The sequence below is a fragment of the Nicotiana attenuata genome, chromosome 11, assembly GCF_001879085.1.
Source record: "Nicotiana attenuata strain UT chromosome 11, NIATTr2, whole genome shotgun sequence".
Classification (NCBI taxonomy): Eukaryota; Viridiplantae; Streptophyta; class Magnoliopsida; order Solanales; family Solanaceae; genus Nicotiana; species Nicotiana attenuata.
The window spans coordinates 25,546,114-25,569,271 of NC_031999.1; the positions used below are offsets into that span (position 1 = coordinate 25,546,114).

The 23,158-nt window shown below is 37.1% G+C and overlaps 2 protein-coding genes across 2 annotated transcripts; one reads left to right on the forward strand and one right to left on the reverse strand.

The window, feature by feature from the left end:
* On the forward strand, nt 279-5,126 carry LOC109234262 (protein PLANT CADMIUM RESISTANCE 10). Its single transcript, XM_019400169.1, has 4 exons — nt 279-518; nt 1,492-1,680; nt 3,378-3,604; nt 4,621-5,126. Exons 2-4 carry the CDS (start codon nt 1,515-1,517, stop codon nt 4,792-4,794), a joined length of 567 nt encoding a protein of 188 aa, XP_019255714.1. The 5' UTR covers nt 279-518; nt 1,492-1,514; the 3' UTR covers nt 4,795-5,126.
* Nucleotides 5,471-10,290, reverse strand: LOC109234263 (probable inactive leucine-rich repeat receptor-like protein kinase At3g03770). Its single transcript, XM_019400170.1, has 8 exons — nt 9,972-10,290; nt 8,115-9,587; nt 7,674-7,807; nt 6,912-7,152; nt 6,618-6,811; nt 6,466-6,515; nt 6,260-6,371; nt 5,471-5,977 (listed from the first exon to the last, which is right to left on the reverse strand). Exons 2-8 carry the CDS (start codon nt 9,448-9,450, stop codon nt 5,681-5,683), a joined length of 2,364 nt encoding a protein of 787 aa, XP_019255715.1. The 5' UTR covers nt 9,451-9,587; nt 9,972-10,290; the 3' UTR covers nt 5,471-5,680.

Here is a 23,158-nt window from a genome sequence, read left to right on the forward strand (position 1 = left end):
AGGACTTGCCATTGGGATTGGGAAGGACCTGCTGGGTAGGCTTGACAACTGGCTCGGTATTTTTTGCAGGAGGTTTATGGTTTTTCCTAGAGGTGTGATGTGCGAATAACTTTAAGGTATTTTGCCTATTAAGAATATATATTAACTAATCATACTTATGTACTTGTAATTATTATTATTATTATTATTTATGGAGTATTCGTACTTGAGTACGTACGAATGAAATATATTACTAATTTTTTCAGTACTTGAAAACAAATAAAAAAGACCAAATGCTTCTTTCAACCAAACACTTTCACTTTTCCCCAAGTAAGTTTGAAAAATTACTGTACCTTCTTTTTTTGAAACAAACGCCATCAAAGGCTATCTCTGGCGTCATTTGGGAACTAGTCGGTTGTTTTGTTTTTCGGTGAAATTCTGTCCATTGCACGCTAAAACTTTCCGTCTGTGAAAGCTTTGTATTTCCATCTCTTTTCGGCGATCTCCTCGGCGACTCTCTTTCCCGGCGACATCCACCTGTAAATTTCTCTCTCTAGATTTTCCCCTTTCAAATTGATTCATAATCGTAAAATGAAAATGAAGAATTGATCTTTGGATTTAATGCTTTTATGTCTCCACTGCATGGATTAAGCCTCAATTCCGATACATTAATTTGTGATAGAGTAATATTGTGCCTTTGAGAGGAGTTCTATTTTGTTTTTTTTTTTTGGGGTGAAGAAAATGGAACACAATAATTAAGGCCTCAAATTATAAATGTATACGTCATGATTTAAAATTATTTACCAAATCCTTTTAACTAGTTTTTACAACATATTTCAATTTCTGATAATTGGAAATCATTTGAATTGAAATACCATGTTGGTTCAGACCATTTTATACAAATTGGTCTTTGATTTAATGCCTGGGATGTTGGAGAACTTACGATTTTCTTCAGCGACAAATATTATCTAAATGACTAATACTCCCTCTTTTCCAATTTATGCGACCTGCTTGCCTCGGCACTAAATATAAGAAAGAAAAGAAGACTTTTGGTATTAAAAATGCCATATCATTTGTATTGGCTATAAAAGTTTCTCCTTAAGGATAAAATGCAAAGTTTAAAGCTAAATTGTTTTCAAATATAGAAGTGTGTCATTCTTTTTGGAACTAACTTATAAGGAATTGAAACCTGCTAGTACTTAACCCTAACTGGAGCCAGGCAACGATGTGATCAGTGTACATTGTTCTAGATTTTGTTGGTTTTCACTTTTCGGTTTGCCAGCTCAGGAATTGATTACGAAACATTAGGCATCTATTCTTTTCATCTTGCGTGTCAATATCTGGTGTCTGTGTTTGTTTTATCTTTTCTTTTAGGTGACATCTTATTTATAGATTCATAAGAAAGTAACTCTTCTTGATGACTTGATGTAATCAGAGAACTGATTGGATGTTTATGTGTAACTTGCTTCTTAATTATTACGATTGTTTTGTTTTCTCCTGCATTCGCTGCAGTTGCTGTTTACACCTGACGAATAATGGGAGGGCAGAAGAATTATTCACCTCCACCTTATATTCCTTTGGATCAGTCAGATGCAGAAGCACACCATGTTTCTGCTGCAGAAGAAAATCAACAGAGCAAAAGTGATGACTCGGCTCAGTGGAGTTCTGGAATCTGTGCTTGTTTTGATGATCCACAGAGCTGTACGCTACTCTCTGCCCTGTGATCTTGCTTTATGACAAGGGGAAAAAGTGAATGAAAGGTGCATCTTTGGGTAGTAAAATAAGAGTCATGATTAATTATTCTCTTGTCTTATTAGGCAACGATTATCATAAAACTCTGAGTGCACCACCTCTATATGCCTAGGACACCTTTAAAATGCCCACTTTACTTAGTAAGATGATTTATAGCCACACAAATATATGACTCATTTTAGACCACAAGTTTCAAAATTTTTATTTCTTTTTTAAACTCCGTGCTCAGTTAAACACTTTCACATAAATTGGGATGGAGAGAGTACTTTTCAATATTGAGGTAGCCTTAACTTTGTTTACTCCTTGGAGGCTTGGACTTAAATACAACAACTATTACGCCTCAATTCCAAGCTAGTGGGTTTTGGCTATGTGAATACTCACTATCCATTTTGCTCCATTTATAGTTGTTTAGTTTCAATATTCAATAATTGGGACGCATGCCTGGGTGAGCACGTCCCAATGTATTCAGTACTATTTGTCATATAGCTTTTGCTGGTCGTTAACCTACTGCAGCCCTCATCTTTTATTCTGGTTTGGGACCTACTATTTGAGCAAGCTCACACGGACGAAGTTCTTGGACTTAGATTTTATCTTGCTAGCTGGAAGAGTACGAAAGATACAGTTGTGGCGTAGGCATAGTCATAGTCATAGTCATTTCGCTCTAGGTGTTTACCATGGGCCTGAAGATGCAGTGTTGTCAAAGGCGCGCTTAAGCCCTGAAGCGAGGCTCAAAACATGTTGAGCGCTTCGCCTCGCTTTGTGGGCTCTTTAGTGTCGCATCAAGGCTCTATGGCATATTTTTACTTGCCAATTAGTGTAATCCTGAACAAACGACATTAAACAATTGATATTTCACTTTATCGTAATGTTCTTTCAATTTCTTTGTCCATATATTTGCTATTCATGCTTATAATTATTAATCTTGGACTACATATACATATTTTTGTTTTTTTCTCCAGTTGCGCCTTTTTTCATTAAAGCCCACGCTTTATTTGCTCTTTGCGCTTAAAGCCCCAACGAACCTTAGAGCCTTTTTGCGCTTTTCGCGTTTGATAACACTGTGAAGATGCACATTTGAATTCTGCCACTCAACATTAGTCTTATGCTGGATGTATGTGCATGCATGCTTGTGTGTTGGTGTACAACATGAATTAGTACGACCTTTAGAGCTGTCTTAGTCCTACACATTGAGGCATAGTTGGTTGATATATTCCTTATCAACAGCATAAAAATAGAAAAAATGCTGATTGATATATTCCATACAGTTCTGGGAGACACTCATGCATTTCTGTTCCCAGCACTGCTCCCATTCTATTTCCAGATGTTTTTCTATTCCTCTCTCCCTTGTGGTCTCACTGTTTGTCATTGTCGTGGAGTAATAACACAACTGCCAGAATTTCCAGAAACTGGTTTTCAGAAGTTCTGATGGGCCTAGATCACCTTTTTCAACAGATAATAAGATCAACAAAACAAGTGATAATGGAGGTGTGATTGGGGAAGTTCTCTATCTTTGGAGGGTTAATTATGTTCGTTTTCGGATTTAAACTTTCAACAACTGTTTCTGAGTTCTCTGGTGCCAGATGAATTATACTATTTTTTGGTTGACAACCTTGAGTTATTTGCTAAATGCATAATTTTGACCGCAGGTTTTATTGGACTTCTTTGCCCTTGCTTTCTGTTTGGGAAAAACGCGGAGTTCTTGGGGTCGGGAACCTTGATGGGATCATGTACGACTCACTTTATTTTGTGGGCGCTTTTCAACACAATTTGCTGCTTCTTAACTGAAGGCATTCTTTTGGGTTTGCCTGGATGCTTTGTTGCATGTTATGCCTGTGGCTATCGAAGGACATTGAGATCAAAGTACAATCTTCAGGTAGCCATCTCTGTGGTTTTGCTATTTTTGTCCACATGGATGAGAATCTGATTTAGCATATCATCACTAACTCTATTGATTCAACAGGAAAGACATATTTCAAAAATATGAGTGAAGTTAGATTGCTTTCAAATTTACCTTCAAGATAACCTCTCATATTTTCATTATAGTATCCCATATTTTGCAAAACAAAATTACCCTTTGACATATGCATGTGCGGTTAGTCTGTTTTGCATGATTGGAAGTATACACCTTTTGAGGATGTTTCTGTACCTTGATGCATAAATCTCTTAATGTTGCAATGACGACATAAGAATGCACTTATAATAATAAAATGATACTACATAAAACTAAAACAAAAAAGATGAAAACAATTGTGCTCCCCAAAAAAGAAAATTTGGGCTCCCATTATGTTAAATTATATTTATGTTGATGGCTACATGAAGAGACTTTTATATGGGAGTTTGTTCCATTAGGATGAAAAAATAAGCTGAATTGTCTTAGAATTCCACATACATTCTTTAGGATCAAATGTTATCTGTAGAAGCTACAGAAGATTAAAAATATTACAATTTGTGATTGACTCCAGGAAGAGAAGATTGTACATTATTTGAACAAGTAATAGAAGGCTTCAGTTAGATAAAACTATCAATAACTTGGAATCTGGAAAATTAGGAATCCATGTAGAAAAAGAACCGACTTGTGTAATTCCCTTTTCTGTATGGTTTACATTGAAAATTTGTCTGAGCTGGAAATTTTAGCATTGAGTTTGTTATCAAGTGAGTACGCCGCAGTTTATAACCAGTTAACCATCATTGCATTTTCTTTACCGTGAATTCCTCACCTTCCTCTGTTCCCTTAGCTCCCATACCCTGCCGCCTTCCTCTGTTCTGCGCTAATATAATTTGGTTGCAAGACTGAAAAAGGACCACTTCTACCTTATAACAGACAGATACAAACTGGTTAGATTGCGAACTTCCTGCATTTAACGTTTTTATGTCCTGATTTATATGCAGGAAGCCCCTTGTGGAGACTTCGCGACACACTTTTTCTGCCACTTGTGTGCCATATGCCAGGAATACAGAGAGATCCGTGAGAGGTCTGGAGATTCTAACTCCTCTGATCTTAGCTTAGTGGCGGTGACAGCTCCTCAAGTTCAGAAGATGGAAACAACTCCTTCAAACGAATAGATATTGCTAGTGTCCAGAAGATCATTTTTCAATGCTGCCATTTCCATAAATTATTCCACCTTTGTGTTCATTTGTTTTTGGTCTTTATCTTCCACGTCTATTCTAGGGGTCTGAACTATATAATCATGTTGTAATATCTTGGTTTTATTGAGGTGAGTAAATAGTCGTCTACTCACTCTGTATCTTGCTAGTTGAGTTGATATATATTACATGCATACATGGAGGTTGCTATGGCATCTGTTTGGTAGGGAGAAGGTTTTAGGAAACAGAACTTTTGTATAAATTCTGTAACAGAAAATTTATTATATAAGTTATTTTTTTTAATATTTAGTTTATATGGTATTCTGTCATTAATCATAGAAACTGGTATTACCCTTTGTTGCCAAACTAATGTAATTGTTGAAAGTTTCTTGTTTTGTTAGTGATTCACTCACTCCCCAACTAAAACAGGAAGCGAAATAACTAGTTCCGCCTGAACCTAGAAGGATCAAGTGCTATGACTTAGACTATTATTTCAGACATTGGAAGAGTTTTAAGTTTTATGCACTGACATTGTGAAAATATTTCCACAATTTGGCAGTGTAAATGTTTAGATTATATACAGACAATATATAGAATCTTTTATAATAGGTTAAATAGTTTTAGCTTTCTATTCCTGTCTTAACACATTCTGATGAAAGGATTAAGCCATTTCGATAATTCAATAGCAAATGTGACTCCAAAACTAGTTCAAAAATTGAGTGTAACTAATAAAAACTTAAGTACTGTCAAATTTATCTATACACAAAACTATATTCCTTTCACTTTTCCATGGCGGGGACCGACGTATGCTTTTAGCAGCAGGTGATATGTAGTTGGAAATTGTTAAAAAAAAAACATATTTAAACTAAATCCGCGAGCTTTTGCTATTGCATGACAAGTTGGTTTGAAGGTTGTAGAGGTGTGAAATTGGAGAGGCATCACTGCTAGAAGAGTCCCTTTTCCATGCATCCTGAACTTGAGCAGCAAACTGCAAATTCCAAATTACATCCTCCACTGAGGGCCTGTCTTCTGTATCTTGTAATAAACACCTACTGCATATCTCAATCATTGTCTTCAACGATTCGTCCGAGCATGAATTTCTAATTGCTGGATCAACCACATTCTTTCTTGAGACTTCATTAGCCATTATGCTCTCTTGCAACTGCATATGATAAACAAAGTAAAAAAATGTGAATGAGCTAAGGATCTTATTATAAGGATATCGGCCATTTATTCTTCAGTAATCAGTCCGAAGTAGGTGTGTTTGGTACGATGGAAATCATTTTTCAGGAAATATATCCATGATAAAGTGCATTTTCTGGTGTTTAGTTATCAGACATTTTTCATCATAAGGAATCATCCTCATTTCATATCTAGTTTTGTTTTTTATAGCTTAAGATGAAGTTTTGGAATTAAGAAGAGCGAAAAGAAGTATTAGTCATACCTGATTTTGTATGAGTCGCGCTTCATTCTTGGTATTTATCTGCCTCCCGCTAATTATCTCCAATAGTATTACTCCAAAGTCAAATACATCCGACTTGTCTTCATAATTTCCCCTGTGCATCAGTAAAGGTAAAGATTGAGCAAAATGTGTATGCTCAAGGTGGAGCTCATACAACTTTCTTGATACCTAAGTGAGATTATGCATACCTTACACTCTTCAGCTCTTTAGAACTACTAGATAAATTTTGAAAGTTTTCCTGCAAATTTGCACAGAGAGCAGAATTAGCCAATTTTGCAGGATACATTCTTTTGTGCGTCACAGAATGACATTTCCAACTTTGTGAAGTCTGTTATCCCACCTTTACATTCTCAGCCACAATAGGTAAATTATAGCTGCAAATTTTTGCAACAAGGTTCTGATCCAACACAATATCTGTTATCTTTATGTTATTTGAAAATATTCCAGGCACTATTCCAGTATGCAGAAACTCTACTCCCCTTGCTACTCCTATAGCAGTTGCTATACGTTGTGTCCAAGTTAGTCTTCGTTTATCTGCCAAAAAGAAATAGGATAGTGAAATATCAATTTCCTTGTATTGATCTGCTAAGCACATTATATAGCATATAAGTACAAATGCTTGTTAAATAATTACCAGAGATCCATCTCCTTAGGTTCCCACTTGGTACATATTCGAAGACGAGAAATATCCTGCTAATACTTGAATCATCCAAGTAACACTCAAAGCAGTATCCAAGAGTGCTGACCAGATGATGATGTCTAAGTTTTGACATCAGTTCGATATGATGCATAACATTTTGACTATTGTTGCCTTGCTTCATTTTCAGGCGTCTAATTGCGATGTATGAACCATCTTTCAGCTGACCTCTGTACATCTGAATCAAAAAATTAAAAAAACACCAAGTTTATGAGTCTTTGTCTGTCAAACTTTCACTAGATTGTTCATATATACAGCTCTTACGTTCGCTCGAATATGAGTATATCCCTACGAAGAGCTTATATCGTGTCATACCTTGTTGACATGCACTCATCTAAACAAGTGATTGGCTAGTAGAATGAGAGAGCAAATCTTCTATAACTACCTAAACAGGATAAGGTATAGCGTAACATAATAGATTAAGAGTTCACGATTTGTTATATGAGATGTTAACCCTCAGAGGACGGGTACGAATGTCCATTAAAAGGAGCGGACCAATGGGGTTGTTTTTCAAGCACGAATAGAACGATCTAAAGTGGTGGTACAACCGAGAGAGATGGCCATATCATTCTAAAGCAACTGAACATGTATCGTTCTATAGCTCATTTTCTGGTGCCAAAACGATCAAGGATGATACTACCATGACATAGTACGGTAGGAAAGAAAAAGTAAGGTACGTGGTAATTTGAAATGCAATACCTGGCTGTCAGAATTGCTGCCTATAAAAGTTGTTGCATCAAAGTTGTTTGTTGCTATCTTAAGCTCTTCCAACGAAAAGGTCCGATAAGACGGAAGGCTAAGTGATCCCAGCTTCATTGCTTGAGTAACATATCCTTGTACATAGAGAAGAAAAACAATGTGGCAAATTAGTTGCAGTTAGGAATCAAAAGGAAACTTTGTATATTTAGGCTTTTTCTCTTTCCTATTCTGTACTTCGTGTGCAGGAAAGCCAAGACTATGCTTCTATGCTAAGACACGATCTTGGATGTCAATCCAAACAATCTTTGTGCTCAAAACCTGAAATTAACTTTTACTTTTAACCCCTTTCCGCTTGAGCATTCACTATATGACCGTTTCAATCAACGTATTGGGTGGCCGAGTTAAGTGATAGAGAATACAGAAAGAAGAGAGGAATCTTACTTGCATCTGTGAATAACTTCAAGGTATATGCAGATGATGCATTTTCTACTATTAATCTTGTTGGGGTTTTTCGTACAGCTTCCTTTGCAAGAAAGTTCCTGACAATCAAAATAGTCGCGCAAACTAGCACGACTCCACCCGTGATACTACCACAAACGATAAAAGCAAGAACCACTTTTGGAGATGGTTTTTGCTTCTGATGATGAGGTAAGATACCAACAGCCAACGCTTCATTCCGACAGAAAGATAATGGATGTTGACTACTGTCTCCAGTAGCTAAACAGTTATTAGAGAAATGCACAATCCTGTGCTTAGAACCGGTCATAAGACAACTGGGTAATCTTCCACTCAACAGGTTAGTAGATATATCCACAAAATCTAATCCGGCATTGCATTGATTATCTTCAAAAACCATTCCCGTAAACTTATTTCCTGCAACGTCAAGATAAGTGATCGATGGCAAAGATAACAAAGACGGAGGAAACGGCCCCATAAATCTGTTTAAAGAAATATCCATATGTTCAAGATGATTGTAGGATTGAACTTTCTCTGGAATGCCTGCAGTAAACTTATTCTTCCTCAACACAATGCTTTGAATTTTGCTGCTAACTCGAGGAAATTTAGGTCCAAAAGAGTTATCTGCCAAATCCAGAACCTGAAGGTTTTCTAGACTGCTAACATCAGGAACATCACCAGTAAAATTATTCCTCGAAAGTGCAAGTACGCGAAGATTATGCAAATCTTGAAGTGTATCAGGTAAATGCCCATCTAAAGAATTGTTCTTCACACTCAAAACTGCCAAAACCATTAGTGAACCAATGCCATTCGGAAGTCTTCCAGTGAACTTATTACCATCTAATAGTAAAGTTTGGAGGCTCGTTAACGATGAAATTTCTAGGGGTATGTCACCCTGAAAGTAATTTGAACTTAGGTCTAATATTTCCAATAATGAAAGTCTTGAAAGTTTACTAGGCAATGGCCCCCATAAACCAAGAGAAATTAATCTTAGAACTTTCAAGCTAGGTAGCTTAACAAGTGTAGTGACAAACGAATCGATCGAGAAGTACTTTGGTAATGCAGAAGCCCCTTTTACCCCTATTATATGAAGCTGAGTAATATTTTCCTCATAGCAGATAACAGTAACAGTTGAACTTGGCTCAGTTTTACAGAAATTTGTGTCATTGTTCCAACTACTCAAAGCAGGTGGATAATTCAGAAGATTTTGAATCCTCAATAGAGTCTGTACTTGTGAAGATTGTAGTTGCTCTGAGAAGCTGATTGAGAGTAATATAAAAGCCAAAACTAAAAGATTTTTTAGTCCTAAATGCTTTTCCATCAGCAAAAACTAATATTTGAACACTGAAAGAAGTAAGAAAATTACACTTTGAGCTTTGTGATACACTGCAATTGCTTCAGAACTTGGGAAGTTCTCACTACTTCAGCTCAAATTTGGTAAGCCATCAAGATCAAACTCTGCATCCATAGAATTTAGAATAACAATTAAAAAAATGAATATTATTAATCAACTTAATAAGATAAATTGATAATTTTATATCTTCAGCTCAAATATTTGGAGAAAAAGAACTAAAAGCAAGAAGAGCACCACCCCACCCTCCAAAAAAAAAAAAAAAAAAGACCAATCCGAGAAAAGATGAAATCTTGAGAAATATAGAACACATAGTGCAATGTATCACCATCCTTATCCTTCACATAATGAGATAATCACCACAATTTTTTTTAAAAGTACAAATGAACTGTTGCAATTATTTTTCATATTGTTGGATAATTGGAGGGGAAAAAAATGAATGAAGTAATAATGCAGACAATAGTAAAGTAACCATGGACTTGAAAGCTTACACTTTGGAGAAATACCAAGAGAAGAGAAGGAAGAAAAATACAAATGAAGTAAAAGACCAACTCTTCTTCTTTACAGATAACTTCAAACACAAACTTAACCAACTATTCTTCTTCGAACAATTGTCAGTGAAACAAATTTATATTATATTCTCTTCTCTTTTCTTTTTAACATTTCCCTCAAGAGTACAGTAGTACTATGATATATAGTCTTTATGAAGGGAAAAAAAATCTGAATCTCGATTTTACATGAGGCTGCAAACAAGTGTCAGTTATAAGCACTAGCATTTAGAGAGAGCAGAGACCAACAACAACTGGTTAATCCCACACGAGGAGTATGGGGAGGTTAGCGTTGACGTAGACCGTATCCCTACCTTGTGTGAGGTAAATAGATTGTTTCTGATAGACTCTCCACTTAAAGAAAAGGCAAAACAAGATTGAATAGAAAAACAATAGTGAAGAGGCCATGTTGGAAATACCGGAGAAATGAAACAGTAACGACATCAAAATAATAAGATATATGTAATATTAAAAAATTACGGAATAGGATAATACAAAAATAATACTAATATAATTGAGTTTTTCTTTTTTTTTTTTAGAAGGAAATTATAAATCTCTTATATTTGGTTAGTCCTTTTTCTTGGAGGAAAATGTTTCGGACTTCTATCCTTCTCATTTAGTAGCATCCACAATGTAGCCATATGGGGTTTGAGAATCTTGTTTATGGGAGAATTTCGAGACAAGTGCTAGCCTGCTACTTGTGTTTGCCTCTTTGTGAGGTTGTTCTCTCGATATTTTGTACTCTCTTTTATATAGTGTTTAACCAAAAAATGAAATTTGACTAAAGCTATAATTTAGAAGAACATGGGTTACCGATAATCGCAAGAATGAATAAAGAAAGCAATTCGGATAGCAAGAATATAATCAAGAAAAATAAGTAAACCAAAGTATATTCAGATAGTGTTTTGTGTCTACAATTGATCAATTATCTCCCCTTTATAGGTAACTTGGGGATAAGCGTTTTGCCTATGTCATAATAAGGCTATTATGGGCAATTAAAGACATTAAATACATTAAATGCTACATTGCATAATCATTATATTTAATACAGATTCTCTAACGTTTTTGGTATTTAATGCTTATTAAATATTGTATCTGGACTCTCGTGTGCTGTCAGATTCGTTCTCTTTGATTCTTGGGCTTAAATGGCTTGAACAGGTACGAGCGTTGCCAATTTTTGAATAACCGCTCGTGCCTCTGCTTTTGCTTTCTGCTCGTATCTATTGCAACTCGTGCCTCCTTGCCAGTTGTAATTCTTTAACCAGTCTATGTGTCACGACACATCATCTTCATATCTCTTTAATATGTAAACTTAATTTTTCCCAATACAGATAGTCCCCCCACTTGCCATTTATTCATCGATTGAATATTTGGGAAGTGAAATTTCATTAAAGAAGGAGTTTTTGTCACCATTAATGCTATGTCCAGATCGACGCTCCAATTGTCACTTCTAATTAATGTTCTTGACACGTGTCAAATTTTCATTAGTTCTGTGATTCTGCAGCACTTTTTACGGTTTCGCTGTACATGAAGCGTCAGTTGTCATTATGACCCTTCCATCATTACACCTCTTCCTTTGACGGTTGCTTCTTAGTATAAGTATAACTTCCTTCTTTGTCTTTACCACATAAAGTTTATCGAATATTCAATTTCCCAAATCTTTGTTTGTTTTTTCTTCGCATCATCCTTCTTTACTATGTCTTCATCAAACCCTAACCCTAGTAGAATTCTCATAGTTGATACCTTCCCTAATGTCCCTGTTAGGAGCAGGAGGGGAGGTAGACTTCGTAATTTAGGGTCTGTTCGTGGTGGTTCTTCTGTCCCTTCATCTAGTTCTGGCCCTTCTTCTAGAACTAGGGGTTCACTTTCACAAAGATCTTCTTCAAGAGGTAAAGAACCTTCTGAACCTCTTCGTGAGCCTACAGTAGAGGAGATAGTTCCTTCGGAACTATCTTTTTATCATGACAGAGAATCTCAAAGGAATCAAGTCTCTGCTTTAGATCGTGCTGATATCTTTCCCACTCAAATTACAGAAGTTTTGATTCCTGTAGTTCGTGGAGACTGCCATTGGAGTAGTGACTTTCCTATTATTATCCCCAATCCAAACCAAAGAATTACCTCTTACATAATTGGGTATTCTTTTGTTTATAGATACCCTTTCACCTTAGGGTTTAAACCGGCTATTGACCCTGTTATTCTTGAGTTTTGTCGTTTCTTTGATGTCTATTTGGGTCAGATTGGCCCAATTGTATTGAGGGTTGTTGCCTGTTTGAGGCACTTGTCAAACACACCTGGTGTTCCCTTTACCTTCCCTCATTTGATTCACCTATATTCCCCTAGGCTTTTCCGCAATGGTGTTTTCACACTAGTAGCCAGGAGTAAGAGAGTTTTGGTGAGCCCTGAGGATGACAAAGACCGTGGCTGGCATGCCAGGTTTGTTGCTGCCCCCACTATTGGTTTAGTGGGTGAAGATAATGTTCCCTTCCCTGAGAAGTGGAATTTTGCACGTAAGTCTTTTTAACTTTCTCGTGCCTTTTTTCTTCAAGTTTGTCAACTTTTCTAATTTTGCCTCTTTTTTTTTCTTAGCAACCATGGGAGTTGTGGAAAGTGTACCCAATTTCCGTGATTGGGTAGACAAGTTACTAAAGACTGCACCAATGGATGGTAGGTCTTGGAAGACACTTTCTAACCGATTTGGCTGGAAAGTATAAACTCATGGCAAGAGTTTTTGTATTATTTCATTTTTCATATAATGTTTTTTTTAACATTAATTTCAATCCTTCTTTTTATCAGGATTTGCTATTCGGGGAGTTACTGCCGAGGCGGTTGCGGCTTCCCGCATCTCTTCAAGAACTTGTATCTCTTTAGAGAAGGCTCAAGAAATAGTCTTGGGTTCTTCATCAAAGAGAAAAGTTGTTGAAGAAGAAGATTCTGAAGAAGAGGAAGATGGGGGCTCTTTGGTGAGAAGGCCTCGAGCTCGAAGACGCATCATTTCTGATGATGAAGCTGAAGCATCCCCCCGCCATTCTATTCCTTTTACCGAGCCTGCTGAGGCCCCGGTGGTGATTCCCACATCTGATGATGACGGTGCTCCCCTAGATACTCGTGAGTCCATTGAACACCTTTTTATTAGCGGGTTTGGCAGTGAAGGTTTAGGGCCCGTTTTAAATGAAACACCCTTAGCTTCTTTTTTGACTCCCGTGTCTGTAACTCCTTCCTTGCCAACTTCAGCTGTTCCTGTTCCTTCTCAAACTATTTTCACTTCTTCTACTACCCCTCCTTCGACGATTCCTCCTCCAATCATTCATCATATTAAAGTTGGCTCTTCAAGTAGGAGCGCTGCTATGAAGAGGGTAATCATTGAAGTTCCTGCTGAGAGCAGTCTTTTGAGGAAATCAGGTCAATCGGATGCATGGTTAGAGCCTCTAATTGGCCCAATCGAAAAAGCCAAGCTTCAAAGCCACAGTTCATTGACGTTGATGAATGATATTGTGCATGACACTTTGAAGGTATTCATCTTCTCTCTCTTTTTTCTTTACTTCATGGTTTTTCTATCTTTGGGATTCTTATTTCCCTTCTCTTTTTTTTTAGGCCAATCTTATCGGCACAGAGATGATGAAAAGAGTTACCTCCTCAGAGCAGATTGCACGTGATTCTCAGCTAGAGCCATTCAATTGGAAGGAACAGTACGAAAGCTTGCAAATTGATATGGAATATTTGGAAGAGAGTAAGAGTACCTTGGAGCAGCAGGTTCGGGCCTTGACTTTGGAATTGGGCGTTGTAAAGGCTTCTTTGAGTCAAGCAGATAAAGAAAGAGCTCGTCTTGAAACTTCCTTCTCAGAGCAGCTATCCAAGGCTAGTGAAGAGAACAGAGAGTTAAAGGCTCTCTTAAGTGAAAAAGAAGCTTACGCCGGGGAGCTCGTGCAGAATTTGGCACAAGCACAAGAAGACCTTCGAGTTTCTTCTGATAAGGTTTGTGCTTTGGAAAACTCCCATGCCTCTCTTCAAGCCTCCTACACATCTGCCTTAGCTGAAAATGAGAAGTTGAAGAGCGAAATTGCTGACTGGGAAAGGGATTACGAGATCCTTGAGGATAAGTCTGCTATGGAAGTTAGTTGGGCGTTTTTGAATTCACGCCGTGATACCCTAATTGAAGCTGGCCAAGAAAATTTCAACTTACAGTCTGAGTTGGCTAAGATCAATGAAACTATTGAGAAAGCTCAGCAAACTCAAGATTTTCCTTCTCCCATGGCCGAAGCTTCCGTGAATGTTGAAGTTGATACGGGTATCCCAACTCTTTCAAGCCCAGTCGAGCCTGTTGCCGCAAGCCAAGCTGATCCTACTGTTGTAAGCCAAGTTGATCCCGCTGCTGTTGATGCACCATTTTCAGTTCCCTCATCTTCCTAGTGATAAGTTTAAGTTGTTTGAATTCTCTTTTTTTTTCTTCAGGTACCTTTTTGGAAGGTTATGTTTAAAACCCTTGGTTTCATTTGAGGGTTTGCTTTTGAAAACTTAAGTCCCCAGACCTTTTATGGGGCAGTATGTATAAACAATTTGCAGTTCCTACGACTAAGTTCTTACTTAGTTTTAAGCTTTTTAATATTTTAGAAGTTTTCTCGTTATTATCTTGAACTTCTATTTAATTTATTCTTGCCTTTATTTCTAAGGACTTATAGAATAATCTGCATTTTTATTCTTAGAAAATGCTTCTATTGTCTTCATGAATAACTAAATTAAACATGAATTTTATAAAAGAGGGCCCTTTTATATTTCGACACTTAATGAAGAAGACGTCTCAACTTCATAATGGTGTTAACATACGATAAAAGAAATAGGAACACACATGTTTCTTTGAAATAACTTTGACAAGTTTTTATTTGAACCTTGCCTACTTTTGAATAATCACTTTACATGTATTTGAATTACATCTATAACTTCTCGTAACTGTTTTTCTTGTAACAGATTTAAAAAAGAGAAAATAATAAACACGTGGTTTTTATTTATAACCCGTTTCAGTACATAGCCTATACCCTAACTATAATAAGGTTTTTTTTGGCCTTAGCTCGTGACTTCTGCACTTGTCTTATGAGTGAACTTTTCAGGCTTAATCTCTGATTTTTTTCTCAATCTTCTTTGCCTTTATACACATGCTGCCTGTGTATATTATGTAGTCTCCCAAGTGTTTGAGTGTTGAAGTATGAAGCCTCGAGCACTTGATTATTCCTCTCATTTGGTCCTTTCCCTGAAAAAGGAAAAACACACGGGACTCGGAGGTGCGATTATAGATGAAGACTGCTTGACCCGTTTGTATTTCTATCAGAATATTTGTAACCCTAGGCCGGGAAGTTTAATGTTTTCCACGTGCCTTGCAGGTCGTGACTCATCATTTAGTACGGGCTAGCTTTTTGCCTATCATTTAAAATCGTTAGTAAAATTTTAACAATTCAAAAATAGAATTTTGAAACAAAGATACCTGACCGTGGGTATTTGTTAGAAGTAGTATCTCTTCAAATGAACAGCATTCCAATGTGAAGGTAATATTTTGCCATCCATTGTTTCCAATTCATATGCTCCTTTACCTGCATATCATGAATTCTATAGGGTCCTTCCCATGTTGGACTTAATTTTCCTGCGTTAGCTGCCTTCGTAGATTGAAAAACCTTTTTAAGCACGAAGTCCCCAATTTTGAAGAATCTGAGGCGTGCTTTCCGGTTGTAGTACCGTTCTATGACTTGCTTCTGTGCTGCCATTCTTATCAATGCAACTTCCGTTCTTCCTTCAAGTAAATCGAGATTTACACGCATTTCTTCGTCATTAGACTCTTTTGTTGCGAGTATAAACCTTGTACTTGGCTCTCCTATCTCAACAGGAATTAAAGCTTCTGCTCCATAAACCAATGAAAATGGTGTTTCTCCCGTACTTGTCTTTGTTGTTGTGCGATATGCCCATAAAATACCAGGTAGCACTTCTGGCCAATTTCCCTTTGACTCTTCTAAACGCTTCTTTAAATTATTGATAATGATTTTATTTGTTGATTCTGCTTGCCATTACCCACCGGATGATAAGGTGTAGACGTAATCCTTTTAATCTGCCAACTTTGAAAAAATTCTGTGATTTGAGCTCCTATAAACTGAGGGCCATTATCACACACGATCTCCTTTGGTACACCAAATCGACATATGATATTCCGCCAAATGAAATCTTTAACTTCCTTTTCTCGCACCTGTTTGAATGCTCCTGCCTCTACCCATTTAGTAAAATAATCAGTGAGTACGAGCAAAAATTTTACCTGTCCTTTTGCTTGTGGTAATGGACCCACGATATCCATTCCCCATTTCATAAATGGCCATGGTGCGATGATTGGATGTAATAATTCCGCAGGTCTATGCATATTGTTACCATACCTTTGACATTTATCGCATTTAGCCACGAAACTTTCTGCTCCTTCTTCCATTTTAGGCCAATAATACCCTGCCCTAATTAGAGTTCTTACCAATGATCTTCCACGGCGTGATTCCCACAGTGCCCCTCGTGTATTTCTCTCATTACGTATTCCGTTTGAGAAGGTCTGAGGCATCTAGCTAAGGGACTACCGAATATTTTACGATATAGATTGCCTTGCTTTAAGCAGTACCGAGCAGCCTTTTTTCGAAGCGCATGAGCTTTTTTCTTATCATCAGGGATGGTACCATACTGCAAAAAAGCAACAATCTTGTTCCTCCAATCCCAAGTTAAATTATTAAAATTTACCTCATTCTTGTCGAGGTCGAGAACTAAATGAAATAAATGAATAATTGAGGCGTTTGCATCACTTGTCACGTCAGCCGCAGATGCGAGATTAGCTAAGGCGTCCGCTTCAACATTTTCATCCCTTGATATTTGTGTAACTTTCCAGGTTTGAAATTGCTTTATCAATTCCCGTACCTTTTCTAAATACTGTTGCATCCTTGCTTCCCTGGCTGTATAAGTCCCCAGCATTTGATTAACCACGAGTTGTGAATCGCTTTTGATATAATCTGATTTATGCCAAGTTCTCGTGCCAATTCTAAACCTGCAATCACAGCCTCATACTCTGCCTCATTGTTAGTTATGGAATGACATTTGATAGCTTGTCGAATGGTTTCACCCGTAGGTGGTACTAAAATAATCCCTAAACCTGCATCTTTTACGTTAGATGAACCGTCAGTGAATAGAGTCCAAGTTCCTGGGTTAGCTCCATTGAACACCTGTAATTCTTTTTCTACTTCTAATTGCATCCCCTGGCTAAAATCAGCCACGAAATCAGCTAACAATTGAGATTTTATAGCAGTTCTAGGTTGGTATGTGATTTCATACTCACTTAATTCTATAGCCCACTTAGCCAACCTACCTGATAACTCATGCTTATGTAGTATATTACGTAAGGGATAAGCAGTTACTACAGCAATAGGATGACACTGAAAGTAAGGTCTTAATTTCCTAGATGCAATGATCAATGCAAGTGCAAGCTTTTCTAATTGAGGATACCGTGTCTCCGCAGCTAACAAAGATTTACTAACATAATAGATCGGCGATTGTTTACCTTGGTCTTCTCTGACTAGAACAGCACTTACCGCTACTTCTGAAATAGCAAGGTAAATGAGTAATCTTTCCCCAGCCTTTGGTTTTGCAAGCAATGGTGGATTTGATAAGTACATTTTCAAACTTCTGATTGCTTGTTGACATTCTTCATTCCATTCAAAATGATCTTGCTTTTTAAGAGCTGAAAAGAATTTAAAGCACTTTTCTGATGATTTAGAAATAAATCTTCCCAATGCTGCAATTCTTCCCGTTAGCCTCTGCACTTCTTTTTTACTTGTAAGTATGTCAGAAATTTCTTCTATGGCCTTAATTTGCGCGGGATTTACTTCAATACCACGATTAGAAACAAGAAAACCCAAAAACTTACCTGATGCAACCCCGAATGCACATTTTTCAGGATTCAATTTCATATTAAATTTTTGCAGAATTTTAAACGTCTCAGACAGATGCGATATATGGTCTCCTGAATGCTGAGTTTTTACGAGCATATCATCTATATAGACCTCCATATTTTTTCTCAAATATTCTTGGAACATTTTAGTTACCAGTCTTTGGTATGTTGCACCTGCATTTTTAAGACCAAAAGGCATTATTTTGTAACAGTAAGTCCCCTTGTCTGTTATAAACAAAGTTTTTTCTTCATCTGCGGGATCCATCTTGATTTGGTTGTATCCTGAGTATGCATCTAAAAAACTTAACAACTCATGCCCTGCAGTAGCATCAATTAGTTGATCTATATGAGGTAATGGGAAAGAGTCTTTAGAACAGGCTTTGTTAAGATCTGTATAGTCTACACAAACTCGCCATTTACCGTTCTTTTTAGGTACCACAACAGTGTTAGCTAACCAATTAGGATACTTTACCTCGCGAATAGACCCATTCTTTAATAATTTTTGCACCTCATCTTGAATCACCTGATTTTTGAAAGTACTTTGCTTTCTTTTCTTTTGTTTGATAGGTGGATGAGACGGGTCTTCATTTTACTTGTGAGTCATTACCTCCGGTGGTATACCTGTCATATCAGAATGGGACCAAGCAAAACAATCTGCGTTAGCTTTTAAAAATTCAATCAACTTACGTTTCATATCCGGGCTGAGATTGGCTCCTATGTAAACTTTTCTTTCTGGCCAGTGTATAAACAGTACTACAGCCTCCAGCTCTTCTATCGTTGTTTTGATGTTTTCATTTTCTTCTGGTTCTTGAATGGTATCAGGCCTTGAATCCACATCTGTTTGCCCTTGTTTAGTTGAGGTCGACGTTATAATGTCCTCAACTGGATTCTGTAATTGCTATTTTTCTTCACCCCTCGCACTTAAATCTGCCACGGAGTTGATGCTCCTGGATGTCTGTTGGTCTCCCCGGATTTGACATATTCCCCATGGCGCTGGAAATTTAATGACTTGATGCAAGATTGATGGAACAACATCCATATCGTGGATCCATGGCCTTCCGAGAATTATGTTGTAAGCCATTTCCATCTCCACTACTTGAAATTTTGTGTCTTTGACAACACCTTCTGCGAATGTAGTAAGCATCACTTCCCCTTTCGTCACAACACTGGAATTGTCAAATCCTGACAAAGTATGCGCTTTTGGTACCAATCTATCTTCTGCTTGCATCTCGCGTAGTACTCGTAACAAAATAATGTTTACGGAAATACCTGGATCAATTAAAACTCATTTCACATTAGTGTCATGTATAAGTAAAGATATTACCAGTGCGTCGTTATGTGGAGTTAATAGACCCTCGGCATCCGCGCCATCGAACGTAATATTTTCTTCCTCTAAAACATGTCGCAGCCGCTTCCCGTGGGTAATTGTTACTTTGGAAACCTTATTGGCTGTTGTATACGTCACACCGTTGATTTCTTCTCCTCCGCTGACAACATTAACTGTTCTTTTGGGAGAAGGTGGTTTGGGGGGTTCTTGCCTGTTTTTCATGTATGCTTGTTTACCTTTCTCACTGAATAACTCGGTGAGATACCCCTGTTTTAACAAATGATCAACTTCACTCTGCAAAAACCTGCAGTCTGCCGTTTTATGCCCGTGATCGTTATGAAATTCACACCAATGATCAGGGTTTCGCCTGTTTGGATTCGATCTCATCTCCTTTGGCCATCGTACCTTGTCTCCCATGCTTCTTAAAACAGCCACAAGTTCAGAAGTGCTCACGTTGAAATTATAACCGCCAAACCTTGCCTTTAGACTTCTATCATCATCTCGTGACTCACGTGTGCTTCGATCATTCCCAAATCTTGATGATGAGCCTGACTCTCTATTCCTCGATCTGAGATCGTACCTCTGATTGTCCTGTTTTGACCGTGAGTCTCTTCCCGCAGGTCCCATATATGGCTCATACCTGTTTTTACCGGACCTTTTCTCATTTTCCGCCCGTCTCGAACTTACCTTTTCTTCTTTTTGATGCCGTGAAATAATATCTTCTTCAATCCTCAGCTTTGTGCTATACCTGTTGTAAACGTCATTCCACGTTGTAGCTGGGAATTCACGAAGGCTTTCCTTGAGTCGCCTTGTAGCTTCTGAGCTCTTTTCATTCAAATTACTTGTGAAAGCTATAGCTGCCCAATTATCAGGTACACGCGGTAATGTCATCCTTTCACGTTGGAATCTGTCCACGAATTTCCTAAGCAATTCTGAGTCCCCTTGTTTGATCTTGAAAATATCTTCCATTCTTTCTTCGACTTTTTGAGCTCCTGAGTGTGCTTCGATGAAAGAATTTGCAAGCTCACCAAAAGAATTTATAGAATTTTCGGGTAAAAGAGAATACCATGTTAGCGCTCCCTTAGTGAGTGTTTCACCAAATTTTTTGACTAATACTGATTCAATATCCTGCTTAGTCAAATCGTTGCCTTTTACGCCTATTGTGAATGCGGTCACGTGGTCTCGTGGGTCTGTTGTTCCATCGTATTTTGGAATATCGGGCATTTTAAATTTCTTTGGAATTGGAAGGGGAGCAGCACTTGGCTTCCAGGGTTGTTGTGAATATTTATCCATATCTACCCCTTTGATTACGGGTGGCACCCCGGGTATTTGCTCTATGCGGTCACTTTGCTCCTTGAGCTGTTTCTGCAATGTTAGTACTAAATTTTGTAAATCAGAATTAACTAAGTTACCTGGTTCTCCCTCCTGTGATTCGCTGGGGGTTCCACCACTACCTGAATTAACAAGCCCGGAACGAGGGTTCTCCAGAGTGTTGTTATTTGGAGTGGGTGTGGATGGTGCAGCAGGTAATTGGCTAACAAAAGCCTGAAGAGCTTTATTGACCTGTGAGGCAATAAGTTTTTGCAAGGCCTCATCCATAGCTTCAACATTTTCGAATTGAGTCTGCCCATCTGTATGAGATCCATCAGGAGTGCCTTCACGAGACCGCCGTGGAGAGCCTCGTGGAGAAGGAATCAGTACGTTATTGTTCTGTGGATCTCCCTGAAGTTGTTGGTTTGTTTGGTTTTCTTAGTTTCCTTGAATGTTGTTATTGTTGTTCGACATGGTTGATTCAACAAGGAAAGTTAAGCTAAAATAGAATGGATTATCAGATTTCCGGTAACGGAACCAATTCGTTTAACCAAAAATGGAATTTTGACTAAAGCTATAATTTAGAAGAACACGAGTTACTGATAATCGCAAGAATGAATAAAAGAAAGCAATTCGGATAGCAAGAATATAATTAAGAAAAACAAGTAAACCAAAGTATATTCAGATAGTGTTTTGTGTCTACAATTGATCAATTATCTCCTCTTTATAGGTACCTTGGGGATAAGCGTTTTGCCTATGTCATAATAAGGCTATTATGGGCAATTAAAGACATTAAATACATTAAATGCTACGTTGCATAATCATTATATTTAATACAGATTGTCTAACGTTTTTGGTATTTAATGCTTATTAAATATTGTATCTGGACTCTCGCGTGCTGTCAGATTCATTCTCTTTGATTCTTGGGCTTAAATGGCCTGAACAGGTACGAGCGTTGCCTCTTTTTGAATAACCGCTCGTGCCTTTGCTTTTGCTTTCTGCTCGTATCTATTGCAACTCGTGCCTCCTTGACAGTTGTAATTCTTTGACCAGTCTATGTGTCACGACACGTCATCTTCATATCTCTTTAATATGTAAATTCAATTTTTTCCAATACATATAGTAGAATGCTCATCTCCACCTGTGGACGTAGGTCAATTGATTGAACCATGTTAAATGTTTGTGTCTCTTTTAGTATATTTCTCTTTTGTTGTCAAAGGTTTGCTTTACCAGCTTCCACATGACACCTGATTATTTCGATTCAAACAGGCGGCTAATTCTCACCTTCCATTCTTTTCCGTAGATTTTTTATTCAAATGAAAATATGTCTTCTATATTTCAAATTGCAAGATTTGATTCATAACTAATACTAGTATAATCTTTTAAAATGAGCTTAATAATACGAGGGATGAAATGATCAATGTCCAATATTACACTAAAATAGTCACATTTACAATTAAAAAAATAATGTCGCAACCAAAATGTAGTTGAATGGGGATATCTAGAAAATGTTAAAACTAATTTGTCTTTTGACAAAGATTCCTTGTATTCTTTTTTAATATTTTAAAAAACAAAATTAATAACTTCTATCATTTTTTATTTTAACTTTTATTTTCAAGAAACAAACTTTTTCTCGAAGTTACACTCTGTAGGAAGTAGGGATGTTCATTCGGATCGGATATCCGAAATCCGAACCGATCCATTCAATTTCGGATTTTGGATTTCGGATTGGATCGAATTTCGGATTGTATTTATTAAAATTTCGGATTTCGGATCGGATTCGGATTGGTATATTTTAATCCAATCCGATCCGAAATCCGAAATTATTAGGTAATGTATAAATACTACATTTTAATTTCGGATAGTCAGTACTTCCTTTACATCTTCCTCCAAGTTATTACCTTTACAATTGCTAGATTTAGCTATATTGGCACAATAGTACTCTCATAATTGCATAAACATGAATTTTTCTTAATGTATTACCTCTTTTACAAAGAAAATATACATAGTTTGCAACTTTGAGGCATAATAATACGATCCGAAATTCGATCCGATTTAAACATTAAAATCCGATCCAATCCGATATAATTCGGATCAGATTCAGATTGCATTTTCTAGAATCCGAAATCCGAAATCCGAATCCAAGTTGTGCTAAATCTGATCCGATCCGATCCGTGCATAGCCCTAGTAGGAAGTAATCACATTTATTTGCAGCAAATAAAATAATCAAATTGGTCCCGAAATAAAAAGTTATCTTATATTGTTACTCTTTCTTTGAGCATAATAAAGCATGTTTTCAAATACTATACTTTTTGTTTTTCAAGATCATAGAGATTGCCAAGTCATTATAGAAAGAAAAGGAGAGAACAAAAAAGGGAAAAAATATTATAGCTTTAGTAGGCGTTTGGACATAAAAAATATAATTTTTGAAGAAAAAAAAAAGGATTTGGAGTTACACTGAAAAATGATATTCAAATTTGAAATTAAATTTGGACATGCATTTCACTTGAAAAAATATTACAATCTTGTGAGTGGGATAAA

Coding starts and splice junctions, on each gene's coding strand:
- LOC109234263 (XM_019400170.1), bottom strand. CDS start 9,450: ATGGAAAAGCATTTAGGACTAAAAAATCTTTTAGTTTTGGCTTTTATA. Junction 6,372..6,465: donor AAAGAGCTGAAGAGTGTAAG/GTATGCATAATC, acceptor ACTGATGCACAG/GGGAAATTATGAAGACAAGT. Junction 5,978..6,259: donor CGCGACTCATACAAAATCAG/GTATGACTAATA, acceptor TATCATATGCAG/TTGCAAGAGAGCATAATGGC.
- LOC109234262 (XM_019400169.1), top strand. CDS start 1,515: ATGGGAGGGCAGAAGAATTATTCACCTCCACCTTATATTCCTTTGGAT. Junction 1,681..3,377: donor TTTTGATGATCCACAGAGCT/GTACGCTACTCT, acceptor TTTTGACCGCAG/GTTTTATTGGACTTCTTTGC. Junction 3,605..4,620: donor GATCAAAGTACAATCTTCAG/GTAGCCATCTCT, acceptor ATTTATATGCAG/GAAGCCCCTTGTGGAGACTT.